Raw genomic sequence first — 23,337 nt, forward strand, 5'->3', positions numbered from 1 at the left:
TGGGCTGGTCTCCCAATCAATCTGATCCTGGCTGAACTTCTGTTTCAGGTCCTCCTCCTTCTTACATAGCCCCTCATAACCAAAGGTGACTTTCTTCCACTTGGTGACTGTGGGTCCAGTGTTGGATCCACACGCTCTACCATTAGGGAGGCCAGGTTGTGTCTGAAGAGGTAGATGAGTGCAATGCTTGGGTTTTCACACACTCTGATTGTTGTTTGCACTTGACCTTCAGCTGGGTCTGTCGGAGATGCGCAAAATGGTTGGCTCCTTCATGAATGCTCCTTCTCTACTCTGAGAGGTCCAGAGCAAGAGATTCTCCATCATGGAGTCATACAGTCATAGAGATGTACAGCATGGAAACAGACCCTTCAGTCCAACTTGTCCATGCTCACCAGATATCCAAACCCAATCTAGTCCCATACTCCTCCAAACCCTTCCTATTCATATATCCATCCAGATGCCTTTTAAATGTTGCAATTGTATTAGCCTCCACCACTTCCTCTGACAGCTCATTCCATACACATACCACCCTCTGTGTGAAAACATTATCCCTTGGGTCTCTTTTATATGTTTCCCCTCTCATCCTAAACCTATACCCTCTAGTTCTGGACTTCCCCACCCAAGGGAAAAGACTTTGCCTATTTACCCTATCCATGCCCTTCACGATTTTATAAACCTCTATAAGGTCACCCCTCAGCCTCTGACGCTCCAGGGAAAACAGCCCTAGCCTATTCAATCTTTGCCTATAGCTTAAATCCTCCAACCCTGGCAACATCCTTGTAAGTCTTTTCTGAACCCTTCAAGTTTCATAACATCTTTCCGATAGGAAGGAGACAAGAACTGCATGCAATATTCGAACAGTGGCCTAACCAATGTCCTGTACAGCCACAACATGACCTCCCAACTGCTGTACTCAATACTCTGACCAATAAAGGAAAGCATATCAAATGCCTTCTTCATTATCTTATCTACCTGCGAAGGTGGGGATGTTCCACTTTTCATGGAGGTTTTGATGATGCTCTTGAAATGTTTCCTCTGCCATCCTGGTACCAGCTTGCTGTGATGAAGTTGAGAGGAAAGAGTTTGATTTGGGAGTCTTGTGACAGGCATGGGGATTCTGTGGTATGTCCAATGCAGATGATTGATTGTAACCAGTACCTCGATTTTGGGGATGTCAGCCTGAGAGAGGGTACTGATTTTGGAGGCCTTTCCTGTAATTAGATTGAAGGCATCTGTTATATATTGCCCGTGTCTCCGACGCTTACAGAGGGGCCAGTAACATGACTGCCGTTTGGACCATGTTAAAAGAACTGTCATCATCCCACCCCCTCAAATGAAGTGTGACCTGGAACATCAGGATCCTCATCACCCCAGCAGAGAGAAACCTGAACATTACACCATTACCCTAACCCAGGAACTCTGAAGCTGTGGTATTGCCAATACTGCCCTAGGTGTGACACAGTGGGAAGGAGAAGGTGGTGGCTACATTTTCTTCTGGAAGGTTCTTGCTGTTTCAGCTCTGCCTTTATCTCCTGCTGTCTCACTGTTTCATATTGTTCCCTCACCATGTTCTCACTCCCTCTGTGTTTTTCCCCCCCACTGCTCTTCTCACTGTTTCCTGCTGCTGTCCCTTCCTGTTTTCATGCTGCTGCTTTACTGCCTTTATTCCTGCTGCTGATATCAATCTTTTCTGTTTCTTCCCCACTGTGTTTTTGCTGCCTCTGCTTTGCTTTTATTCCTGTGGCTGCTCTCACTCTTACCCAATTCTACCCTACTGTGTTCTTGATGCCTCTGCACTGGTTGATCCCGGCTGCTAGTCTCAATCTTTCCCATTTCTCCGCTGATGTGTCCATGCTGTTGCTGTGTTGCTTTATCCATGTGGTTGAGCTTGCTATTCTCCACTGTTCCTAGGTTCCTAATGGGTTTTAAATTCATTTTCCTGCCTGGTCCCCTTTGATTCCCAAAAATCTGAATATTCCTGCCTTAAACGTATTCAATAATGCAGCAACTGCAACTGTCCCTATAAGAATCACAACCGTTTGTGTGAACAGGTCTTCATGACTAGTGCTGTGCACCTTCTGTTTGAGATGTAGCTCATGTCATCGTCACTAACTTCGTAATTCCATCAGCATTAACTTTGACATTTCTCAGGCAGATAGGAATGCCTACAAGATCTCCATTTTCTGTAAGACAGCATGGTTACATCTCAATAACAGGGGAATAAATTTCAAATCTGTAGGTTTTCCTTTTGTCTACCTTATCTTAGCTTATATCAACCAGCAAAAGATAGAATTCCGAAAATTACATGAAACATCACCTAGACCGCATTCTGAATGCATGATAAAATTAGTTTGTAATGTTCCATCACTGTCAGTCTTAAAATCATGGAATTTGAAATAAAAAGTTACTAAAACAGATTGTGTTTTCCACTAATGTGGAAAATGTATATCTAGACAATATATGATTTATTCACAATATGTATTTTGTTATGTTAAATAACACTTTTACATATTACCTATCTAGCAGCACTAAGACCTATGAGGAGCAGAATCTTTATCGAGAAGATAACCTTGCACGACAAACAATTTTAAATACTATTAAATACTAAGATCTAAAAATAAACTACATTCTAATTCTGTATGAGTTCCTAAAATCGCAACAAGGTAAATCAGATGAGTGGTGTTACAGTACAGTTCTGCCGTCATTCTAAAAGACAATGTAATCTAAGACTGCTCTAATCCTGTGAAACATGTGTTGCCAATTGGTTTTTAAGAGAGTGAAAACACAAAGTATCACTTTCATCCCATTTCAGCAGGTGTTTGAAAACAAATTCTTCTGTTGAGATTTTAATTATTCCTTTTTTTTTCCTTTAATTGCTGTCACTTCATTGTCTTCTGTGATTTATGCTTATTCAAATGTCTTGTTAAATCTTCAATTCGGAGATCTTTCAACTGAACCAGATGTTCAAGTCGCTGTACTTTCATCTGCAGTATCTGACAAAATGAAGAACAGCATTTCAGCACGTCTGGCTACATTTGCAGTTAACACAAAGATAGGCAGGAAAGTGTGTTGTGAAGAGAACATAACAAGGCTGCAGACTGTTACAAGTAGGTTAAGTGAGTGGAGCAAAACCTGCCAGATGGATCATAATGAGTAAAAAATATGAAATGGTTCACTTTGGCAGGAAGAATAAAGAGAAAGCATAATTTAAATGGTGAATAACTGCAGAATTCTGAGGTGCAAAGGACCTAGATGTTCCAGTGCATGAGTTACAAAAAGTTACATCAGGTTTCAGCAAGTGATTATGAAGGATGATGGAATGCAGAATCCAGACTCATATTGGACTTGAACACATTAACTTAATTCATCTTTGCACAGATGGGGCCAGACTGTTGAGTTTGTCAAGTGCTTTTTGTTTTTATAATGGAAAGGTGCCCTTTGTTATCAGAGGGATTGAACACGGAAGTAAGGATGTTATTCTTCAGTTACACAAGGCATTGGTGAAGCCATATCTCTAAATACTGTATGCAGTTTGGGCTGCCTCGTTTAAAAAAAAAGTTATAAATGCTTTGGAAGTGGTTCAGAGAATGTCTTCTAGATTAATATCTGGAAAGAGTTGATTGGCTTATGAGGAGAGACTGGGCATGTTTTCACTAGAGCTCAGGAGAACAAGAGGTGATTTGCTTGGAGTATATATGATCTAGAATAGTGCTGACAAGGTGGATGTGGAAAGGATGATTACTTTGGTCTCCTAGTTCCAAACTTGCCCACATCATTATGAAATAAGGAGTCACCCTTTTAAAACAGAGACAAAGGGAATTTTTTACCTCTTAGACAATTGTGTGGCTTTGAAACTGCCTCAGCAGGCAGTGTAATTGGGGTCATTGAATATTTTTAAAGTGGAGGCAAATAGTTTCTTGTTTAGCAGTGGAATCAAAGGTTGTTGTAGATAAACGGGAATGTAGAATTTGGAACACAAACAAATTAGCTATGATCTTATTGGATGGTATAGCAAGCTTGAAGGTCCGAACGGCCTACTTCTACTTCCAGTTCATAAGCTCTATAGCTGTCTCAGCTTTTCATTCAATATTTGTTATGGAACACAGACCTATCGAGGATTGTTAAGGAGGAAGGCTCCAACACCCACAGTCAAATAAAAATGATTACCTTGAACCCATTTACTGCTTTGTGTGGTTAGCTTTTGAACACTGGAAGTTTAAACACATTTATGAAGTCAGTACCAGAGTTTTGTTATATTATTCAAGTTACATCTCATTAACATTATGTCAGCAATGAGTACATTGGTGCATGGTCTGCAGCACAAATACAGTATAACACCAAGCAAAATCTGCGGCATATTTTACTGTCAGAAGTAATGATACAACTTACTTTGCAGAAGATGCAGAGTTGGGCTTGGGTCAGAGTGAGAGGTGCAAGACCTATACTGTATAGAGATATAAGATAAGGGAGTAGTATGCTTATGCAGCTCAGCTGAAGAGTTCAACAGTGTCCACCCATGTCACTGACATATTAGAGAAAGCTTCAGCTCATTCTCAAGCAATACACAAACATACAAATCATGAGCAGGCGTAGACCATTCAGCCCCTCAAGCCTGCTCTGCCATTCAATCAGATCACAGCTGATTTGGTTGTAACCTCAAATTCCAGTTCCTGCCTAGCACAATGACTTTTGAATCCTTGACAACAAGAATCTATCTAACTGTACCTTAAAAATATTTAGGTAATCTGTTTCCGTCACCTTTTCAGAACGAGTGTTCCAAAGACTCACTACCCTCTGTGAGAAAAGTAATTGTCTGTTTGAAATGGGTGACCCCTGACATTCAATCAGTGACCTTTAGTTCTAGATTTCCCATAAGGGGAACTATCCTCTCCACACCTACACTGACAAGACCCCTTGAGATTTTATATGCTGCAATCAAGTTGTTATTGTTCCAAACCTCCAGTGGATATGAGCTTAGCCTGTTCAACCTTTCTTCATAAAACTGACCATTTCAGGTATTAGTTTAGTAAATCTTCTCTGAACTGCGTCTGATATGCTTTCTTAAATAAGAGAATCAATATTGTGCACAGTGCTCCAAATTTTGGGCTCTCCAGTGCTCTGTATAATTGAAACATAACCTCCCTATTTTTGTATTCAATTCCTTTTGTGATAATAATTATATTACCGCAGTCATTGAGCAATCCCAGTTACTAACTTAAGACTTCAGCTATGATGATACTCACAACAAAACAGAGATTCTCATTTTGCTTCTATACATAACTGCCTTACAAATAGCCGTTCCTGTGTAACATCAGACTAGTGAGCGGAAAGATTAATCTTCCCTGAACCACCTCTGACTGATGACACGGCTCTTTGCATGGTTCTGTATTCACTTTGTTGTGACGTTTTCATTGAATATTGCCTTTGTCTGTTAACTGCAGGTTGGATTTGCTTAAAGTACTTTGCCAATTTCATCCATTAAATAGAATAAATAAGATAATAGGTTAAGGCTGCCTGAAACACTGACTCTTCAAATATCCTGATGCGTCAGTGAAAGAGTCAAACAAAAGGAATGTAAGTTGTGTGTAGACAAATACCAGAAGTCTTCACTGATAAAGTGCTAAGAACTTAAGGTTTTGCTTTACTGTCTAAACTACAAAGCTAGGAAATACTTGCTTGCAAAAAGGATAATTTACAAAGAGACAATAAAAAGTCCCTATTTAATGTTGCTTCGTGTTTAATGTCAGGTCATAAGTTCTTTTCATAGAACAGAATCATCAAATTTTACAGTATTGAAAGAGTCCATTCGACCCATCCAGCACCCCACAGAACTACCTAGCCAGTCCCATTCTCCAGCTCTATAACCATAGCCTTCCAAATTCAACACTTTCAAATATATACCCAGCTGTCTCTTGAAACCTCCCATGGAACCCGCCTCCACCACTCTCCCAGGTCATGCATTCCAAATCCTAACAACTCTCTGAGTAGAGATGTTTCTCCTCATCTCACTCTGAGCTTTCTTGCTGACAAGCATGAAATTGTGACCACACCCCCCCCCCCACTTACTGAAATACCAACTAATGAAACAGAATATCCTTTTCCATTCTGTTAAAATTGTTCATCGTTTTGAAAACCTCAATAAGGTCACCTTTTAATTTTCTCTGCTCCAAAGAGAGTAAGCCCAATTTCTCTAATCTGTCCCTGTATCTAAAATCCCTCGTTCCAAACACAATTCTAGTAAATCTCCTTTGAACTCTCTCCAGGGCTTCAACATCCTTCCTTAAATAAGGTGCCCAGAACTGAACACAATTCTCCAAAAGTTGTCTAACCAATAATTTATAGAGGTGCAACATCACTTCCGTGCTTTTATACTCTTTACTTCTATTTTCTAAACTCAAGGATCCTATAAACCTTCTTAACAATTGTTTCAACTTACCTGATCACCTTCAAAGAATAATGCATGTAAAGCCTCAGGTCCCTCTGCTCCTGTACACCCCGAAGGTTGCACCAAGTTTCTTCTGACAAGCATTACCTCATATTTCTCTGCATTGATATTCACCTGCCAGGTATCTGGCCATTTAGTCAACTTGTCAAAGTCGCTTTGAAATTGCTCAGCATCATCCTCTCAATTCACTATTCTTCCTAGCTTAGTGTCATCTGCAAATTTTGAGATTTTGCCCTCAACATTCATCGCCAAATCATGTATCTAAATTGGAAAAAGGGTCCCAACACCGATCCTTGGGGAACACCAATTTCAACTTGTTCCCACCTATACTTACCCTCTGTTTCCTAACCTTTAGCAAATTTCTAATCCATGCTGTCAAAGACCCATCAATCCCAAACATTTTCAATTTGCGAACCAACTTGCCAATGTGGCACCTTATCAAATGCTTTTTCAAAGCCCAAATATACATCTCCAGCACTACCTTCATCCATTGCCTATTAAACTCAATTAAATTTGTCAGACATGAACTGCCCTTGACAAAACCATGTTGACTGTCCAGTATTAACCTATTTTTTCCGTGACCTACCATCTTGCTGTCATGTTGCTGCATTGTGAGCTTCTTTGAAGTGAGGTGGTGATAGTTGTTATGTAGGGAAGCAGGAATCTTGATAGGGAAGATGTAGAGAAGATGTTTCCTCTTATCGGAGAATCTAGAATGAGGGATCATTTTAAAAATCAGTGGTTACCCATTTAAAACAGAGATGACGGGAGATTTTCTCTCTGAGGGCTCAGAACCTTTGGAAGTCTCTTCCTGAAACAGTGGCAACAGTAGACTATGTGGATATTCATAAGACAGAGATGGATAGAATCTTGTTAGCCAAAAGATTATTGGGGTAGATGGGAATGCAGATTTGAGATTACAATCAGATCAGCCATGCTCTTAATTGACGTGTTTGCATGTAAGGTGAAAGGAAAAAGATTTAAAAAGGCAATATTTTTACACAGAGAATGGTTTGTGTGTGGAATGAAATGGCAGAGAAAGTGGTGGATGCAGGTACAGTTACAACGTTTAAAATACATTTGGATAAGTTCATGAATAAGAAAGGTTTGGAAGGGTATAGGCCAAAAGTAGGCAGGTGGGACTAGTTTAGTTTGGGAACATGGTCGGCGTGGACCGCCTGGACTGAAGGGTCTGTTTCCGTGCTGTATGACTCTATGACTCAATGTATGTAACTATTTTGTACACATTACAATCTCATAAGCAAGTGACAGTGGTCACACTATTTAGTAGTTCACTATTTGACTTTAAGGACTACAATGGGATTTGAAACATGCAACTAAATTAATCAATATGGAGAGAGGAACTTGATTTAAAGTTTCACCTTTGGATACAGACTGTGGGTTTATGTCCTACTTTAAGATTTGATCACCAGACAGTCATGGAGAAGGTGATCAGCAGATCAGTCTCTTTATTAAAAAGCCCAGAAGCCATATGTCCATCCTGGAAAATGGGGTAAGTCCTCCAACAACAAGCCTGAGGTGAAAATGGAAGTTGGATGATAGCCAGGCCAGCTTTGCCTACGCTGTTTACTGAAACATTGGCCCAGGTGTAATGATGAATGCCAGTTACTTAAACCCTTACTTATCCCACATGGCCAACCTATCTCCTCATCAGCCCCCTATACCCTCCCATGCCTTGTGTAGGCCACAAGCCCCAATTCAAACCCTCTGGGTCCTGGTTTTGGAGATCTGAGACTTTATCAGGGAAGAAGCCCAGGTTAGTAGGCATCTTGCTGACAGAACAGAGAGTAAGTGGGATTTCAGAATTAATGGCTTTATCTTTCTAGGTCCAAGGTGCAGCAGAGCGCATTCTTGGTGATCCTGTGACTGGGAACAGGGTGAGATAATGTTGTGATCAACATTGAGGTGACGGCTGAACAAGAGTTGATATGGGTCAGACTTTGGCCAGCAGTATGTTGGGTGATCTGAATAATGGGCTGATTGAGTTTGGGAGGCCTACAGGGATTGCATTAGGATCATTTGATCTAGAGAACTGAATGAATGTTTTGACAGGAGGTATGCTGACAGTGTGAAGCAATGTCACTGAGGTGGAAGTAGGTGGTCTTGGTGATGATACAAGTGAACTGTGGGACACTGTTTTAAAATAATGGCGCACCCTTTTAGGACAGATTTTTTTTTTCTGAAAGGGCTGTGCAATCTTGGAACTCTCTTCCTCAGAAGGCAGTGGTCATTTAATTTTTTAAAGTAGGGGTAGATGGTTGCTTACAACACAAGGAAATTAGAAGTTGTGGGAATGGAACGTGGAATTTGGAACATAAAAATGGACATGGGAAACAAACTTCTAATGATCGAATGGAGTTGTCATTTAAATACACTTCACACTAAGAAACACTCCAGACCCAATGAAAAAATGCAAATACCCTTAAGTGATCATTTTGTTGAAAAAAAATTCAGTGACCACATCAAAGATAGATAATCCTTTAATAAGCTCATAAAACAGTCAACTGTTCACATAAACTGTGACAAATTCCTCAGATTTTTAAACTCAGCCAAGCAGCATTCATAACAGTTTCAGCTGTCAAACTGAACCACCACTGCTTCAGTGCAGCCTATTAAAACACAAAGAATAGACTTTGCTCTCTATTTCAAAGCACATTGATGACTGCATTGGCGCCACCTCGTGCTCCCGCGAGGACGTTGAGCAATTCATCAACTTCACCAACACATTCCACCCTGACCTTAAATTTACCTGGACCATCTCTGACACCTCCCTCCCCTTCCTGGACCTCTCCATCTCCATCAGTGATGACCGACTTGACACTGACATTTTCTACAAACCCACCGACTCCCACAGCTACCTGGATTACACCTCTTCCCACCCTACCTCTTGCAAAAATGCCATCCCGTATTCCCAATTCCTCCGCCTCTGCCATATCTGCTCCCAGGAGGAGCAGTTCCACCATAGAACACACCAGATGGCCTCCTTCTTTAGAGACCGCAATTTCCCTTCCCACGTGGTTAAAGATGCCCTCCAACGCATCTCGTCCACATCCCGCACCTCCGCCCTCAGACCCAACCCCTCCAACCGCAACAAGGACAGAACGTCCCTGGTGCTCACCTTCCACCCTACCAACCTCCGCATAAACCAAATCATCCGCCGACATTTCCGCCACCTCCAAACAGACCCCACCACCAGGGATATATTTCCCTCCCCACCCCTCTCCGCCTTCCGCAAAGACCATTCCCTCCGTGACTACCTGGTCAGGTCCACGCCCCCTTACGACCCACCCTCCCATCCTGGCACTTTCCCCTGCCACCGTAAAACCTGTGCCCACACCTCCTCCCTCACCTCCATCCAAGGCCCTAAAGGAGCCTTCCACATCCATCAAAGTTTTACCTGCACATCCACTAATATCATTTATTGTATCCGTTGCTCCCGATGCGGTCTCCTCTACATTGGGGAGACTGGGCGCCTCCTAGCAGAGCGCTTTAGGAAACATCTCCGAGACACCCGCACCAATCAACCAAACCGCCCTGTGGCCCAACATTTCAACTCCCCTTCCCACTCTGCCGAGGATATGGAGGTGCTGGGCCTCCTCCACCGCCGCTCCCTCACCACCAGACGCATGGAAGAAGAACGCCTCATCTTCCGCCTCGGAACACTTCAACCCCAGGGCATCAATGTGGATTTCAACAGCTTCCTCATTTCCCCTTCCCCCACCTCATCCTAGTTTCTAACCTCCAGCAACATGATCCCCTTGACTTGTCCGGACTTGTCCGACCTGCCCAGCTCCTTTTCCACCTATCCACTCCACCCTCTCCTCCCTGACCTATCACCTTCATCTCCTCCCCAACTGACCTATTGTACTCTATGCTACTCTATCCCTACCCCCCACCCTCCTCTAGCTTATCTCTCCACGCTTCAGGCTCTCTGCCTTTATTCCTGATGAAGGGCTTTTGCCCGAAACGTCGATTTTGAAGCTTTTCGGATGCTGCCTGAATTGCTGTGCTCTTCCAGCACCACTGACAAAGAAATCTAGAATCAGGCGACTTCCTTTTTGGTTCCCCACTTGTAAATGGGGTTGTCCCATGATTCACAACTCTTCTGGGGTGGCATGAAACATGTTGACATCTGAAGTAACATGACTCCATAACATTTCAAAGGTGAGTGGGAGTTTTCAATTGCCTACTCCTGTAATGAATCTGGAAAGGATGGGGTTGAGCTATATGCACCATTACTTACACAAATTTCTGGAAATAAAAATGAGAATGGGAATCTTCCTGCCTTTTCAAAGATCTCCCAAGTTGGCCCAACTTGGCAAAAACTGTGGATCATAATCTGGGCTCACAGTCCTCGGCAGTGCTGAGGGAAGATCAGTGCTGTCTGCCGTTCAAAGTATCCACATGATGTGTGTAAATATTTGACAATTTGAAATAAACAGATTACATCAATATAATAAATCAGAGTCAATGCCTAATTTTTTTTCCCCCAGAAAGAAGTTGTACTATAAGGTACTGACCCCTGAATATTTAACCTGAAAGTCTTCCTTTTGCAACTTGGTTCAGCTATTATTTCTATTATGTGAAATGTTTAGAATTCAGGAAAAAGTGTTAAGCAAACATATTGTGGTATTTAATAATGCAATTTTTGGGTATGTGATCTTGTTCATGCATGAGAAATTCTCTTGTCATCCTAAAATAAGGTAGAAGAAGCAGTGCAATAATGAAAAAAATAATTGGCAAAGCATTTTTTGTGTGGGATAAGCAAATAGTCTGATGAATCTTGCATTAATTTGTAAAGTGCAGGTGATCTGACAATCTGTTTTAAAGTGAGTCAGATCAATATAACTGAAAAGTGATTTGCCAGTAATCTTTTCCACAAGATGATGACTGTTGAATGAAGCACAGCTTTATTTCCGGACAGGAAGTGTCAGCCTCTTTCTTCAGCACGTTACGCTTATGGTTTATCCTCCTACTCACTGTCACCATGTTATGTGTTATATGCAGAAGTCAAGTTAGGTAAAAGGGATATGACTCTGTCCTTCTCCACACCTCCCTTATCACTGCCTTGTCAAATCTAAAAACCAACATAGTGAGGAGTTCTAGTCCAGCCTTTCCTCTGTAGGGCTCAACACAGGAAACCAACAACAAAAAAATTATCATTGTAACATTAGTAGTCAGATAGCAGCAATGCTGTTTTTAAAAAATGCATTCAACCAGATTGATTCTATATTTGAATGAGATAGACTATTACTAGCTGGTTGGACAAGTTGCAATAATACACATGAGAATTAAGTAATAAATAAAGTCCATTGTTGCCTGCACTTGATTTTTCCATTCCTGGCTGTCACCCACAGTTTCAGCGTTTACAAGAATTTGATGTTCACATGATCAGTACAGAGTAATTTGCATTTTATAGTGAAGAAATGGGGTTACTTTTTTAGGCCATGATACTGGACAGTTCAGCTTCAACAGACCATTGGATTGTACAATAATGATTCTGATGCAGAATTTCACTTTATGTATAGTTCGACGCCCCCTCGTCATTTCCTGTTCTTTTTCTCAGGGGGTGGTAAATGGAATCCAAATCAATGTGTTTGTTGATAGAGTTCCGGTTGGAATGCCATGCTTCTAGGAATTTTCGCATATGTCTCTGTTTGGCTTGTTCTAGGATGGATGTGTTGTCCCAGTCGAAATGGTGTCCTTCCTCATCTGTATATAAAGATACTAGTGAGAGTGAGTCATGTCTTTTTGTGGCTAGCTGATGTTCCTGTATCCTGATGGCTAGTTTCCTACCTGTTTGTCCAATGTAGTGTTTGTTACAGTCCTTGCAAGGTATTTTGTAAATGACATTAGTTTTGCTTGTTGTCTGTATAGGGTCCTTCAAGTTCATTAGCTACGATAATGCCAACAGGTATGAGTAGTCTTGCAGTCATTTCCAAGATGTCTTTGATGTAGGGGAGAGTGGCTAGGGTTTCTGGACACGTTTTGTCACTTGTTTGGATTTGTTGTTGAGAAATTGGCAGAGTGTGTTCATTGGGTATCCGTTCTTTTTGAATACACTGTATCGGTGATTTTCCTATGCTCTGCATAGTTTCTCTGTGCTACAGTGTGTGGTGGTTCATTGAAATAATGTTCTTAAGCAGCTTCGTTTGTGGATGATTGCTTCTGTAGTTCAGTATTTGGTCTGTAGGCGTTATTTTCCTGTAGAAGCTGGTTTGAAGTTCCCATTGGCTGTTCGTTCCACTGCGGCATCTGGGAATGGCAGTTTGTTGTTGTTTTCCTCCTCTTTAGTGAATTTTATGCCAGTAAGGGGATTATTGATGGTCTTGAAGGTTTCCTCTAACTTGTTTTGTTTAGTGATGACAAAGGTGTCATCCACGTAGCGAACCCAAAGTTTGGGTTGGATGGTTGGCAGAGCTGTTTGTTCAAGTCTCTGCATTACTGCCTCTGCTAAGAACCCTGATATCGGAAATTCCATGGGTGTTCAGTTGGTTTGTCTGTAGCTTTTGTTGTTGAAGATGAAGTGGGTGGTAAGGCATAGGTACACTAGCCTGATGACATTGTCCTTGCTAATGAAGTTGGTGGGATTTGGTGGATGTGTCTTTGGTTCTTCTAATAGTGCAGACAGTGTTTCCTTGGCCAGGTTAATGTTGATGGATGTGAACAGGGCTGTTAAGTCAAAGGAGACCATTATTTCATCCTCTTCTATCTTGGTGTCCTTGATGGTCTTCAGGAATTCTTGGGTGGAGTGGATGGAGTGGCGTGGGTCTTCTACCAATTGTTTTAGTCTTTAGTGTAGCTCCTTGGCCAATCTAGGTAGTGAGACTATGTCATTTACAAACTACCTTGCAAGAACTGTAACAAATACTATATTGGACAAGCAGGTAGAAAACTAGCCACCAGGATACATGAACATCGGCTAGCCACAAAAAGACATGACCCACTCTCACTAGTATCTTCACATACATGAGGAAGAACACCACCTCAACGGGGATAACACATCCATTCTAGGACAAGCCAACTGAGACACGCACGAGAATTGCAAGAAACATGGCATTTCAACCAGAACTCTATCATCAAACACATTGACTTGGATCCCATTTACCACTCCCTAAGAAAAAGAACAGGAAATGATGTCACCACAGGAAATGGAATCACCAACCCAAGGAAGCCTAAACACATAAATAAAAAGTGGGTCATACCACCAGTACTTCATCCTGAGGCTCACTGATGATGTTACCTAGTATGGTGTCGAAACGTCTGAAACTGTCTCATCAAGCAAGCCTATATTCAAGCCTACAAGTGTTTGGCTGGTTTACAGGGATTGTCTTCTTAAAGCTGTGCTGCAGCTTTGAATGTTGAGTGTTACAATTCTTTCTTTTGTTCTAAATCTATTTATATAAGAGACAGGCAGCCAACTAATTCTTTCTACATTTTTCCTTGTGCTTTATTTAACATAGCTATCTTAACTTAATTATATATCTGAGCTCTTTCTTTGCATTACAAAACATTTGGCTTTGCTTACTGTTGCGTTGTGCCTCCAGCAATTCTCAGCTTAGGATTTCCTTTGAGAATTCTAACAGAGTTCCATAATTTAGAGGGCAGATTCCATTGTAACTGTTCCTAACAATAACAATTGAACATTATATAGTTTAAGCCAAAATTAAACTATTTTTATTACTCTACCTACCTCCACAGTTTCACGAAGAGCTAACAGAGCTTGATCTTTCTCCTCTAATAAGAGACGAATTTCAGGATTCAGCTGGGAAAACTGGTCATAAAATGTCCTAAGATAGATAAAATAATGATGGGTCATTCAAAAGGAAACACATTGTATGCACGATTATAATCCATTAATGGAGAATCTGTACAAAACACCATGCATTACAAAGCTAAACCATTATAAAGAATGTTCACCAGCCTGAAGCTAGTATGAAAGTCAATGCAAATTGAAGGAAAGTCCAGTGAATTTGTACTGAAATAAAAACAATGCATTCTGTTCACAGACCCTAGAGTGTTTGCTGTCCAGAACAAGAGCTTTTTGATCACAATACAGCCAACATTAATGAAAAATTAGTTGTGGATGTTAGGCAGGTCAATCTTGTACAACAACCATCTTCTTGTGTTTCTGTGGTACAGACAATACTTTTCAGCATAAAGATGCTCTGGACTAGATTGTTTTCAAGCATCTCAAAGACAACATGTACTTTTAAAATAAGTTTCAAGTTTCAAATATATTTGGTGATGCCCATATGTTTGACAGTAATATTGAATGATGTTGATGATTAATATTAGAACTTATTACTAGATTTTTAGTTATAAGCAAAATCTCAATTCTCTATTGTCAGTTTATTTTCCAGTTGACTTGTCTTCTCCAATCAAACATTTTTTGATATTTCTTAAAATGTTAATTAGTTTTAATCATTCTGGTTGCAGATTGACTGAATGTAAAATTTTACTTCAGCCACTTATTCATCTCTCTATGTAACTGTGTGTGTATCTATGAGCTGAAAATGTGTTGCTGGAAAAGCGCAGCAGGTCAGGCAGCATCCAAGGAGCAGGAGAATCGACGTTTCGGGCATGAGCCCTTCTTCAGGAATGAACAGTGTGTGTATATCTATGACCTCTATATCTAAAACAAGTTGTAATAGGCTGTGATAAATTATAGCAAGTAACTGTAGTAATTACTGCATTTAACAAAACTTTGCTCAAAATAAATTGCATATTGGACCATTGTGCACAAATGAGTGGGCTGATTATTTCACTGAATTGTCCCATTTAATGGCACTTAAAAGTGCCTGAATGAATATATTCTGCTCTTAAATGTAATTAGTTATTTTCTCCTGATTTCTTCCCTTTACCTACTTCCAACTTCTCCCTGTGGTAAATTAACCAAGACATTATTATTCATATTGTGAGCTGAACTATTACAGCAATGTGTAATTTCAGTTGGGCTGTAGATGGGAACTTGGCCAATCTTCACTTTCTTAGCACAAGAACACTGAGGTCAATTCCAGTTTATTCTGTTCAGTTACTTTATATTAGTTGTAGGTCCTGATAGTCCCTATTATACTTTCGTTATTAAACTTACATTATTTTATCCTTCACTTACTCTTTATCTCTTCAAGCCACTGGTCCTGTGGACCATGCCACCTACATCCTTCACACAGATTGATATTATTCATGAATGTGATATATTGCAGATCCGTTAAAATACATAACATAAAAAGTAAATCAGAGTGGATAAGACTATGAATATACCATTGTATTGCTGAGTGAACATCATGTAGCAAAAGTAGAGTTCAGGACATTATGGTCATTGCAAAATGATTGAACTGCTAATTTATTTGTTGTCTGCCATCACCATGTGATATTGTTGCTATCTTGACTTCTGCTCATAAAGGTGTTTTTGACATGGGATACTTGCCCAATGCAAATTAGTTTCACATATTATGAACATCAACCTCAAAACAGTCAACCTACTACCCAGCTTTTGTGCTGTGAGACTGCAATTGGACTCTTAAAATCTTTCACTATAAACTACATAAAGCTTGTTTGTACTATAGTGCAAAAACAAAACTTGTTATCGTAAATTCCATCTGGGTGTCTCTGAAAAAGTAAAAACCGCGAAGTCATAAAAACAGGAATCTACAAGCCACAGATAAAATATATGCTAAATATTTCTCTACTTCCTTCTAACAGTGAGTAGTATTTTATACTATATCACACACACTAAATATTGAAGTACTGGTGTTACTGGGAGAGGCTTACATGTGTTCATCTGACCTGAAATTTAAAGTTTTTTTTATAGCAAAATCTGGCTTGTCCATGTGTTAAGCAAAAATAATGAGATGAATTTTCCAAGCCTCTGAACGAGAGGCAGTCACGAGTCAGGTAAGAAAATATGCTAAGTTCAAGCAAATTAGATTCTTGGTGCCAAGAATAAAATATCTGATTTTCTACCCATGGTTTGGATGGAGAGATGAGAATCTTGCTAGTGAGAAGTGAAATGTCTGTTTGTATTCTGTTAGTGCCTCTTGTCCCCTCATTTATAAGCAACTTCCTATTCTCCCATAGGCCAGACAGAAACAAGACAGGACCGATTTCCAACATGATAGTCAGAGCAGGTACCTGGTGGTTCCAAATTGCCACATGCTTCTTTGGGCCTTCCTTTTGGCCAGCAATTGCCAGCATTTCCAAGTATGCTTAGGGGTAGCAACCATCTGCACTCTTGCCCACAGAGGATGGCATCAGACTTGCACCAGCCTCACCACATCACTATTGCACATTTCAGACTGACTTGGAACAGAGTTCTCCACCACAATACTGTACTTTGGAACACACCAACACTTTACATTGCAATGCTCCTGCCAGGCTGCGCTATGAATAGGGACAGGAAGACATCTCATGCATCGGACCATGGTGAACCTCAGGGTTCTTCACTACCTTTCTTCGTGCTCACTTACTTCATATCAACATGGATGCTCACAGCATCCCCATCTTACCTTTTGTCCTTTGTGGCCTCACTTAGAATTTAAAGGCTCACTGTATTTCTGTTGTTTGTTATATTTTAACAGAGACACAAAGTCAGGTAGCTTGCCCTGGTTGTCAGTACTTATCAATGAAGGGAATGCACATCACGCCACATAAATGTCACACCTGCTGCACATGCCAAAAACTTACACAATACATACTTCCATCAGGTGGCCATGTCTAAAGGTCCTCCATGTCCCAAAAGGGGAGTAGTCCCCAGTCAAGTCAAGGCAGAATGTTGTCAATTAGGGATATCATCACAGTCAATTAAGGGCAGCATCTGATCTCAGTCCAACATCTTAGACACAGTCAGTCATCCATTTGGGATAGTCAAGATTAGGGGTTTTGTACTACCACAGTCTGGGGAGTGGACCACAGTCACTCCTGCAGGTCCAGTGCAACAAGTCGAAGAATTAGTGGTGAATCAGTCAGGGAGCTGTTCAGATATCAGTCAGGGAGCTGTTCAGGTATCTGTCAGAGATTTGGTCATCCATCAGTCTGCACATTTCTTCCAAGTCGGTTAGGGTAATTGGCCACAGTGAGTTCCTGGGGCTTGCTCAATGAAAATAAAGGCAGGGGAAGTATCAGAGTTTGGTTGCTATGATAGGGAAGTTGTGGAAATTAATAGTGGGAAGAGGAAGGAGCATGTGGGGATGCAGAAGGGATAATAATTAGGAAGGGAGGCAATTCATTATAAAATGAGGGCACGAGTCACTGAAGGAGAGGGGTTCTTCGATAGTCACCACGACTATGAAAGGAGAATTTAGTATAATGGCTGGCATGGCTAGGCTGTACAACTGGGATTCAAGGGGCAATTTTGGAAGATGAAGATGTAACTGAAAGAGATGGAGCTCAGAACTAAGGAGGAAAAAAGGAATGCAGAAGAGGGGGTGGGGAGTGTGTCTGTGTCTGTGTGTGAGTGTCAGTTTGTGTCTGTGCGTGTATGTGTCTCTGTCTGTGTACTGTGTGTGTGTGTGTGTGTGTGTGTGTGTGTGTGTGTGTGTGTGTGTGTGTGTGTGTGTGTGTGTGTGTGTGTGTGTGTGTGGTGAGCAGACCATGAGTGTGGATGGAGTATGTTGTTTTTCTGGCGGAACACGTGGACCGTACTTATGGATGATGTGATGTCCCGCAAGACACTATTCCATTAATCTGGTACTTACACAGTACAGGTTCAAGACATTTGTAATCATAGTTGAAACACTTACAACTGTGTGGGACACAATTTCTGGCCACAAGCAATCTTTATCATGTTATTAATCATTGTGGATTGTGATTATTAGCAACTTTGCAAAGCAAAACAAAACCTTAAAAGGGTTAATTATGGGCCACAATTAATAAGAACAATCCAAGGTCTCAACGGCATGGAGCTGATGGTAAATATTTGACAACGTCTGTGTGTGTATGTGTGTGTGTGTGTGTGTGTGGTTCCTGCTGAACGGCTTTTGCCCAAAACATCAATTTTCCTGCTCCTTGGATGCTGCCTGACCTGCTGTGCTTTTCAAGCACCACTCTAATCTAGACTAGGGTTGTTCAATAATCCTACCGCACTTAGAATCTCCTCTGGCTTGTGCTGCATATATTGAATTATGCTAACTATGTCAAAGGTCTGTCTCTAGCATTCCATTTTAGAATCCTCTATATTACAGTGTATCAGGGTCTACATTAAACCCTCATTTTGATGTGATGTGAATCTTGACTGCTCACATTACCAATGAGCTGTTCTGTTTCTAATATTCCCCATACAGGTTCAGTGGAACAGGAACCAATGGATCAAGTTACACCAATCATCATTGTTATTGTTGCTATGATGCAACAAAAGCACAGAAGAAGTCACAGCTGAAGGTCCATTTGGAATGCATGGGAGGTGGAGGAAATCCAGAGTCTATTACCCTCTATTACTATTTCCTTCAGAACAGCAAGATGCATTTCTGTCATAAACAGAGAATATCTCAGGACACTGTTACAGAACTATGTCATCGGCTGAAGCAGGACCTGTAACTTGAAGGAGTGGGGGTCAATCCAATCCTGGTTGCTATCAAGAAGAAAGATGCGCAAAATTTTTACTGATCGCTAGTTGCTTCCAAGAATCCACTCAGGATCTGCGTAGGATCTTTTAATCTTCAATCCACAAATGTACCAAGGCTGTTACTGACGTAACTTGTACATATCACAGTGCTTCACCTTGTTTCCCTGTGAAGAGGTCAGTGCTGTGGCCCAGGCTGTAGGCTTTGCCAATATAGCTGGCTTCCCACAGATGCAGGGCATTGTAGATTGTACATATGTTGTGGTCTATTCCAGTACAAAATGTGATAACCCATATGTTATACAATCTTCTATAATGCATAATGCAAGCTAAGAATTTCTGAACTTGTAATTGTTTGAAAATGATACAATACCAGTGTTACTGCTGAACAGCACTTCAGATGACTTGAGAGCAAATATGTATGAAAGGAAGATCAGACAGATCAAATTAAGTGATAAGTATGTATGTGTAAAGCATTGCACTTAAGAAGAAAACCAAATGGTTGGCACAAGTAGTTCCTGAATGGTATTAAATTAGCTCAGGAAGACGTTGAAGGAGATTTAGCAGACTTATTAATCTAGACAATATAGTGCAGCAATCAACAAAGCCATCAGCATAGCAGTTAAACAGCCAAACAGTACAAGTCAGAACTTGTAATCCACTCTATAGTGTTTAGGTCAGTTCCCATCTTGATTTAATGTTTAGTTAAACTAAACATTAGTTGGACTTTTCAATCCTTCAGAAAGTGTAAGACATCATCAGAGTGCAAATGAAATATTATTTTAAATTAACTTTCAAATGTTTGTCTGAGGACAATGAACTAGTTCAAAATAGTAAAGCTGAATTTTTTAAATACTCATTCCAAAGAACGGAGTTTCATATATACTAGGCAAAATATCTAGAACCATTGAAGATACTAGAATGGGGGATTTTCGGCATGGATGAATTAGGATGGATGAAATTGTGTTCAACGTGTGTAATGCACTTCTATTCATTATACAGAATGAACTACGTTCTGAATGCTAGTCTGTTCCATATGTTCCACACCCTAAGATTCCCTCTTTGCTTGAAAGACAAGGTAGTAAAGAATAGAACAAATATGAAAAAAGCCCTGAAAATTCACTCAGTCTCTGTGAAAATGCTACTTTGAACATTATAGGTTGCAAGAATACAGAGGTAAAACAGGTAGGTGAAGTTCACAACATCAAAACAATCACTATCCTCTTTTCATTAGATGTTTCACAAAGGGACATTGATCAGCACAAAATCACCTCATAAAATGCAATTGCACAATTAAGGTATCTCTTGGAGCATGGTGACATTGTCTATGTTTTATGCGTAAGAAAGTAGATGACCCAATATTGCAGATGGGCCTGAGTAATCTAGCACTTCACAGTGTACATGTCTCATCATTTATACTGCCTATTGCAAATGCCAGCAAGCTACACCCACAGCAGAAGAGAATAACAAGTTTCACTGTGAAAAGAGAGGAAGATCAAGTATTGTTGGCAGCAATAGTATCAGAACCAGCTGGCAAGAAGGCCAAGTCATTTCCTTCCTCAGTTGCAGCAATTAAATATTAATATCTCACATGGTCTTATTGTTAAAAACATAAAAGACAACCACTGTATAAGCACAGATGCCTCTGTGACTTACTTGAGTCTATCCAAAATATATAAGAAAGAACATACCTTTATACTATCTATATTTATATTATATAATATTATATATTCTACATACATAGCATACATTGTCTTTTGGGACTTCTTTTAGATCCTACAAATTACATTTGAAATGTAATTACTGTTGTATTCCAGGAGTCAATCTATATACTGGAAGCTCTCCAAAACAATCAGAAAAATGACCAGTTAATGTGCTTCCATTGGTTGAGGAATGAATATTAGCTGGAAAACTGGGAGAACACCTTCCTCTTATTTAAAGTGCTACCAGAGAGCAGTTATTCCTCCAAACATCAACAGGTTCAGCAGTAACCAAAAATACCTAATGATTCCAGCATGAAATTGTTTTAAAATGGGATTACATCATAATTTCAAAGGTAGTGCCTTCTACAAACTAAATTCAATAGATGTATTTGGAAGGTTGTAGTGCTTACATAATTTTGACAATTTAGATAACCTGTTAGGGATACGTTTGCTAATGTAGCCCCACTTTGAATTGCATCATGCCAATTTCCATTGATTGTCCTGGGGCAGATAAATAGGCTGCTGCTTTTGTTTGTTTACGCATCACTATACTTGAAGAATGCTGCAGGGATCAGACAGGTACTGGGTCAGAGCATTGCCTGCCTCCAGGTACTTGACATTTGGCTCAGAGAGACACTACGTAAATACATCTTTGGCACGCTGTGTTGTTTTTTGTGAGTATTTTAATGGTTCACAGGTAAAAATGCAAATCATTAGAAATGGATCATTTTGTACTACTAGGTCAGATACAATCCCATATAAGTCCCCAAAAATATTGCCTCACATGAGGATCCCACTGAACTTTTACAATATTCCTCCATTCCACAATCATTATTCACAGGATTGACAACTTAATAATGATAAGTTGCAAATCAGATCAATTTATTCTTAACTTAGAACTGGACTAAAACTGCTAAAATATATTTGAGGGCTTTCAGACATTAGACATACATGGTCTGTGCTAGATTCAAATAAAATATGCACAGGTAACTACAAATAGATGGCAGGCAATATTTTACCATTATGAACTGAAATAAGTATTCTAAATTACCTCTGCTTCTGACTGTTGTTCCACATTTCAGGTTGGGATTGGCATTCCTTTGTAAATAAATGCATGTTGGGTGGTACGTAATCTAGAAAACAAAACAGGATAACTTTGCGCAGAATGTGTATTATATTTTGCTTGCGTTGTAACAAGTTATTACACTCACGCATAGGAAGATAAAGCAGCGTCATTTTATGTCCTTACAGCAACTATTTCTGGTTACCTCCAATGTAGTTTTAGTTGTGCAGAGAGCATTGCACCTACATTTTTAAAAATACATTTATTGTTGAACCATCACAGCAGGATAAGTTCAAATGAGTCAGTCATATATCACTCTGATTTCAACTTAATTACTTTCTTACTTCTGGAAGATTTAGATCTATTAATTAATATTAAAGGAAATCCTGTTCATTTGTGTTTCATTTGTCAGTGCAATGACAGAGGAATTAGAATCGAACATTATGTTCTGGGAAGGTTTTATATAGCCAAGGATGGAGTCAAAGGCAGAAAGGAACATTTTGCAACTTTCACAGCTGATGAACTTGCCACATTTCCGTTACATCAAGTTATGCAATATTAAAACATAAGACAATGCAGTACTGTAAACATCTCAATTGGAGAATGATGGGCCATATTAAACAATCATGATTCAAATTTTAGAACCACTAACATGTTTTAAAGATCTATTTCTGTTTGGATCAAACTCCAGTGCTTTTGACATTGCTGAAGATTTACTCTTGATGACATGATGGAGTATAATATGTAGATATTAATGGATACTCTGCCATAACTTTCACTGAACTTTTATCCCTAGTTGGTGCTCTCAAGGAAATATTTTAACTTTCATTAAGGTTCAGCTAATCTCTTCTAAAACAGGGGCATCAATGCATTTTCTGATGGCATTCATTTTATTTAAAAAAGCAACTTACCAAATTAGCTTTGACAGCAAGCCCATCCAATTCCAACTCTACTCTCAAAAAGGATAATGGCAGTAAAGTCTTCTTGACTTGAATATTAACTGCCATTCCTTCACTGTTGGTACAAACATCATGAAGTTCTCTACCTTACTCAACAGTACCATCACAAGAACTCCAACTGTTCAAGGAGACAAACCAACGCGATTTCATAGGGGAGTAATAAATGAATTCTTATCAGCATCTCATCCACATCCCAAGAACAAGAAATCAACAACTTGATTGATTATTCAGTGGACCAAGAAGTTCCTTTCCAACACAATATTGTTGGCTCACAATTTTTTTTAACAAAAAACAAATATAGTTTTCAAAAAAAATTTAATCATAAAATGCTTCATTTATGCTTATTGCCAACATATTTTAAATAATATGAGTCAGTGGACTCTCTTTCTACTGGCTCTGTAACCAAATAATTATTAAGTGCAAGAAAGTAGCTTACCTGAAATGTTTTTGTCAGCATAAGTACTGTAATTTTCCACCTCCTGCCAAAATAAAGGAATCTACTTACGAATTTGTTAAACAAATGTGTATTCGACTATTTTTAATGACTCCACAAATATTTGCTTCAGGTTGCCATTCCCATTATAGGG

The 23,337-nt window shown here is 39.8% G+C and overlaps 1 protein-coding gene across 9 annotated transcripts in view; it reads right to left on the minus strand.

Annotated features, from left to right (window-relative positions):
* Positions 1-2,448: 2,448 nt before the first annotated feature.
* The window catches only part of spef1 (sperm flagellar and cilia associated 1), a 37,083-nt gene continuing 16,194 nt past the window's right edge, over positions 2,449-23,337 (minus strand). For 2 of the 9 annotated variants that reach the window (XM_043678885.2, XM_043678889.2), the window contains exons 4-7: positions 23,187-23,229; positions 21,780-21,861; positions 14,160-14,256; positions 2,449-2,993 (exon numbers count right to left, since the gene is read on the minus strand). In XM_043678885.2, the coding sequence (XP_043534820.1) occupies positions 2,880-2,993; positions 14,160-14,256; positions 21,780-21,861; positions 23,187-23,229 (336 nt within the window). In that variant the 3' untranslated portion in view covers positions 2,449-2,879. Of the gene's footprint in view, positions 2,994-4,167; positions 4,209-4,389; positions 4,445-7,031; positions 7,156-14,159; positions 14,257-21,779; positions 21,862-23,186; positions 23,230-23,337 lie in introns of those variants that run through there. The other 7 variants (XM_087982670.1, XR_015754292.1, XR_015754293.1 and 4 more) reach the window with 7 other exon arrangements.

The sequence above is a fragment of the Chiloscyllium plagiosum genome, unplaced genomic scaffold (assembly GCF_037043375.1).
Source record: "Chiloscyllium plagiosum isolate Xiang-an unplaced genomic scaffold, Cpla_swu_hap1 HiC_scaffold_43, whole genome shotgun sequence".
In the NCBI taxonomy this organism is placed as follows: domain Eukaryota; kingdom Metazoa; phylum Chordata; class Chondrichthyes; order Orectolobiformes; family Hemiscylliidae; genus Chiloscyllium; species Chiloscyllium plagiosum.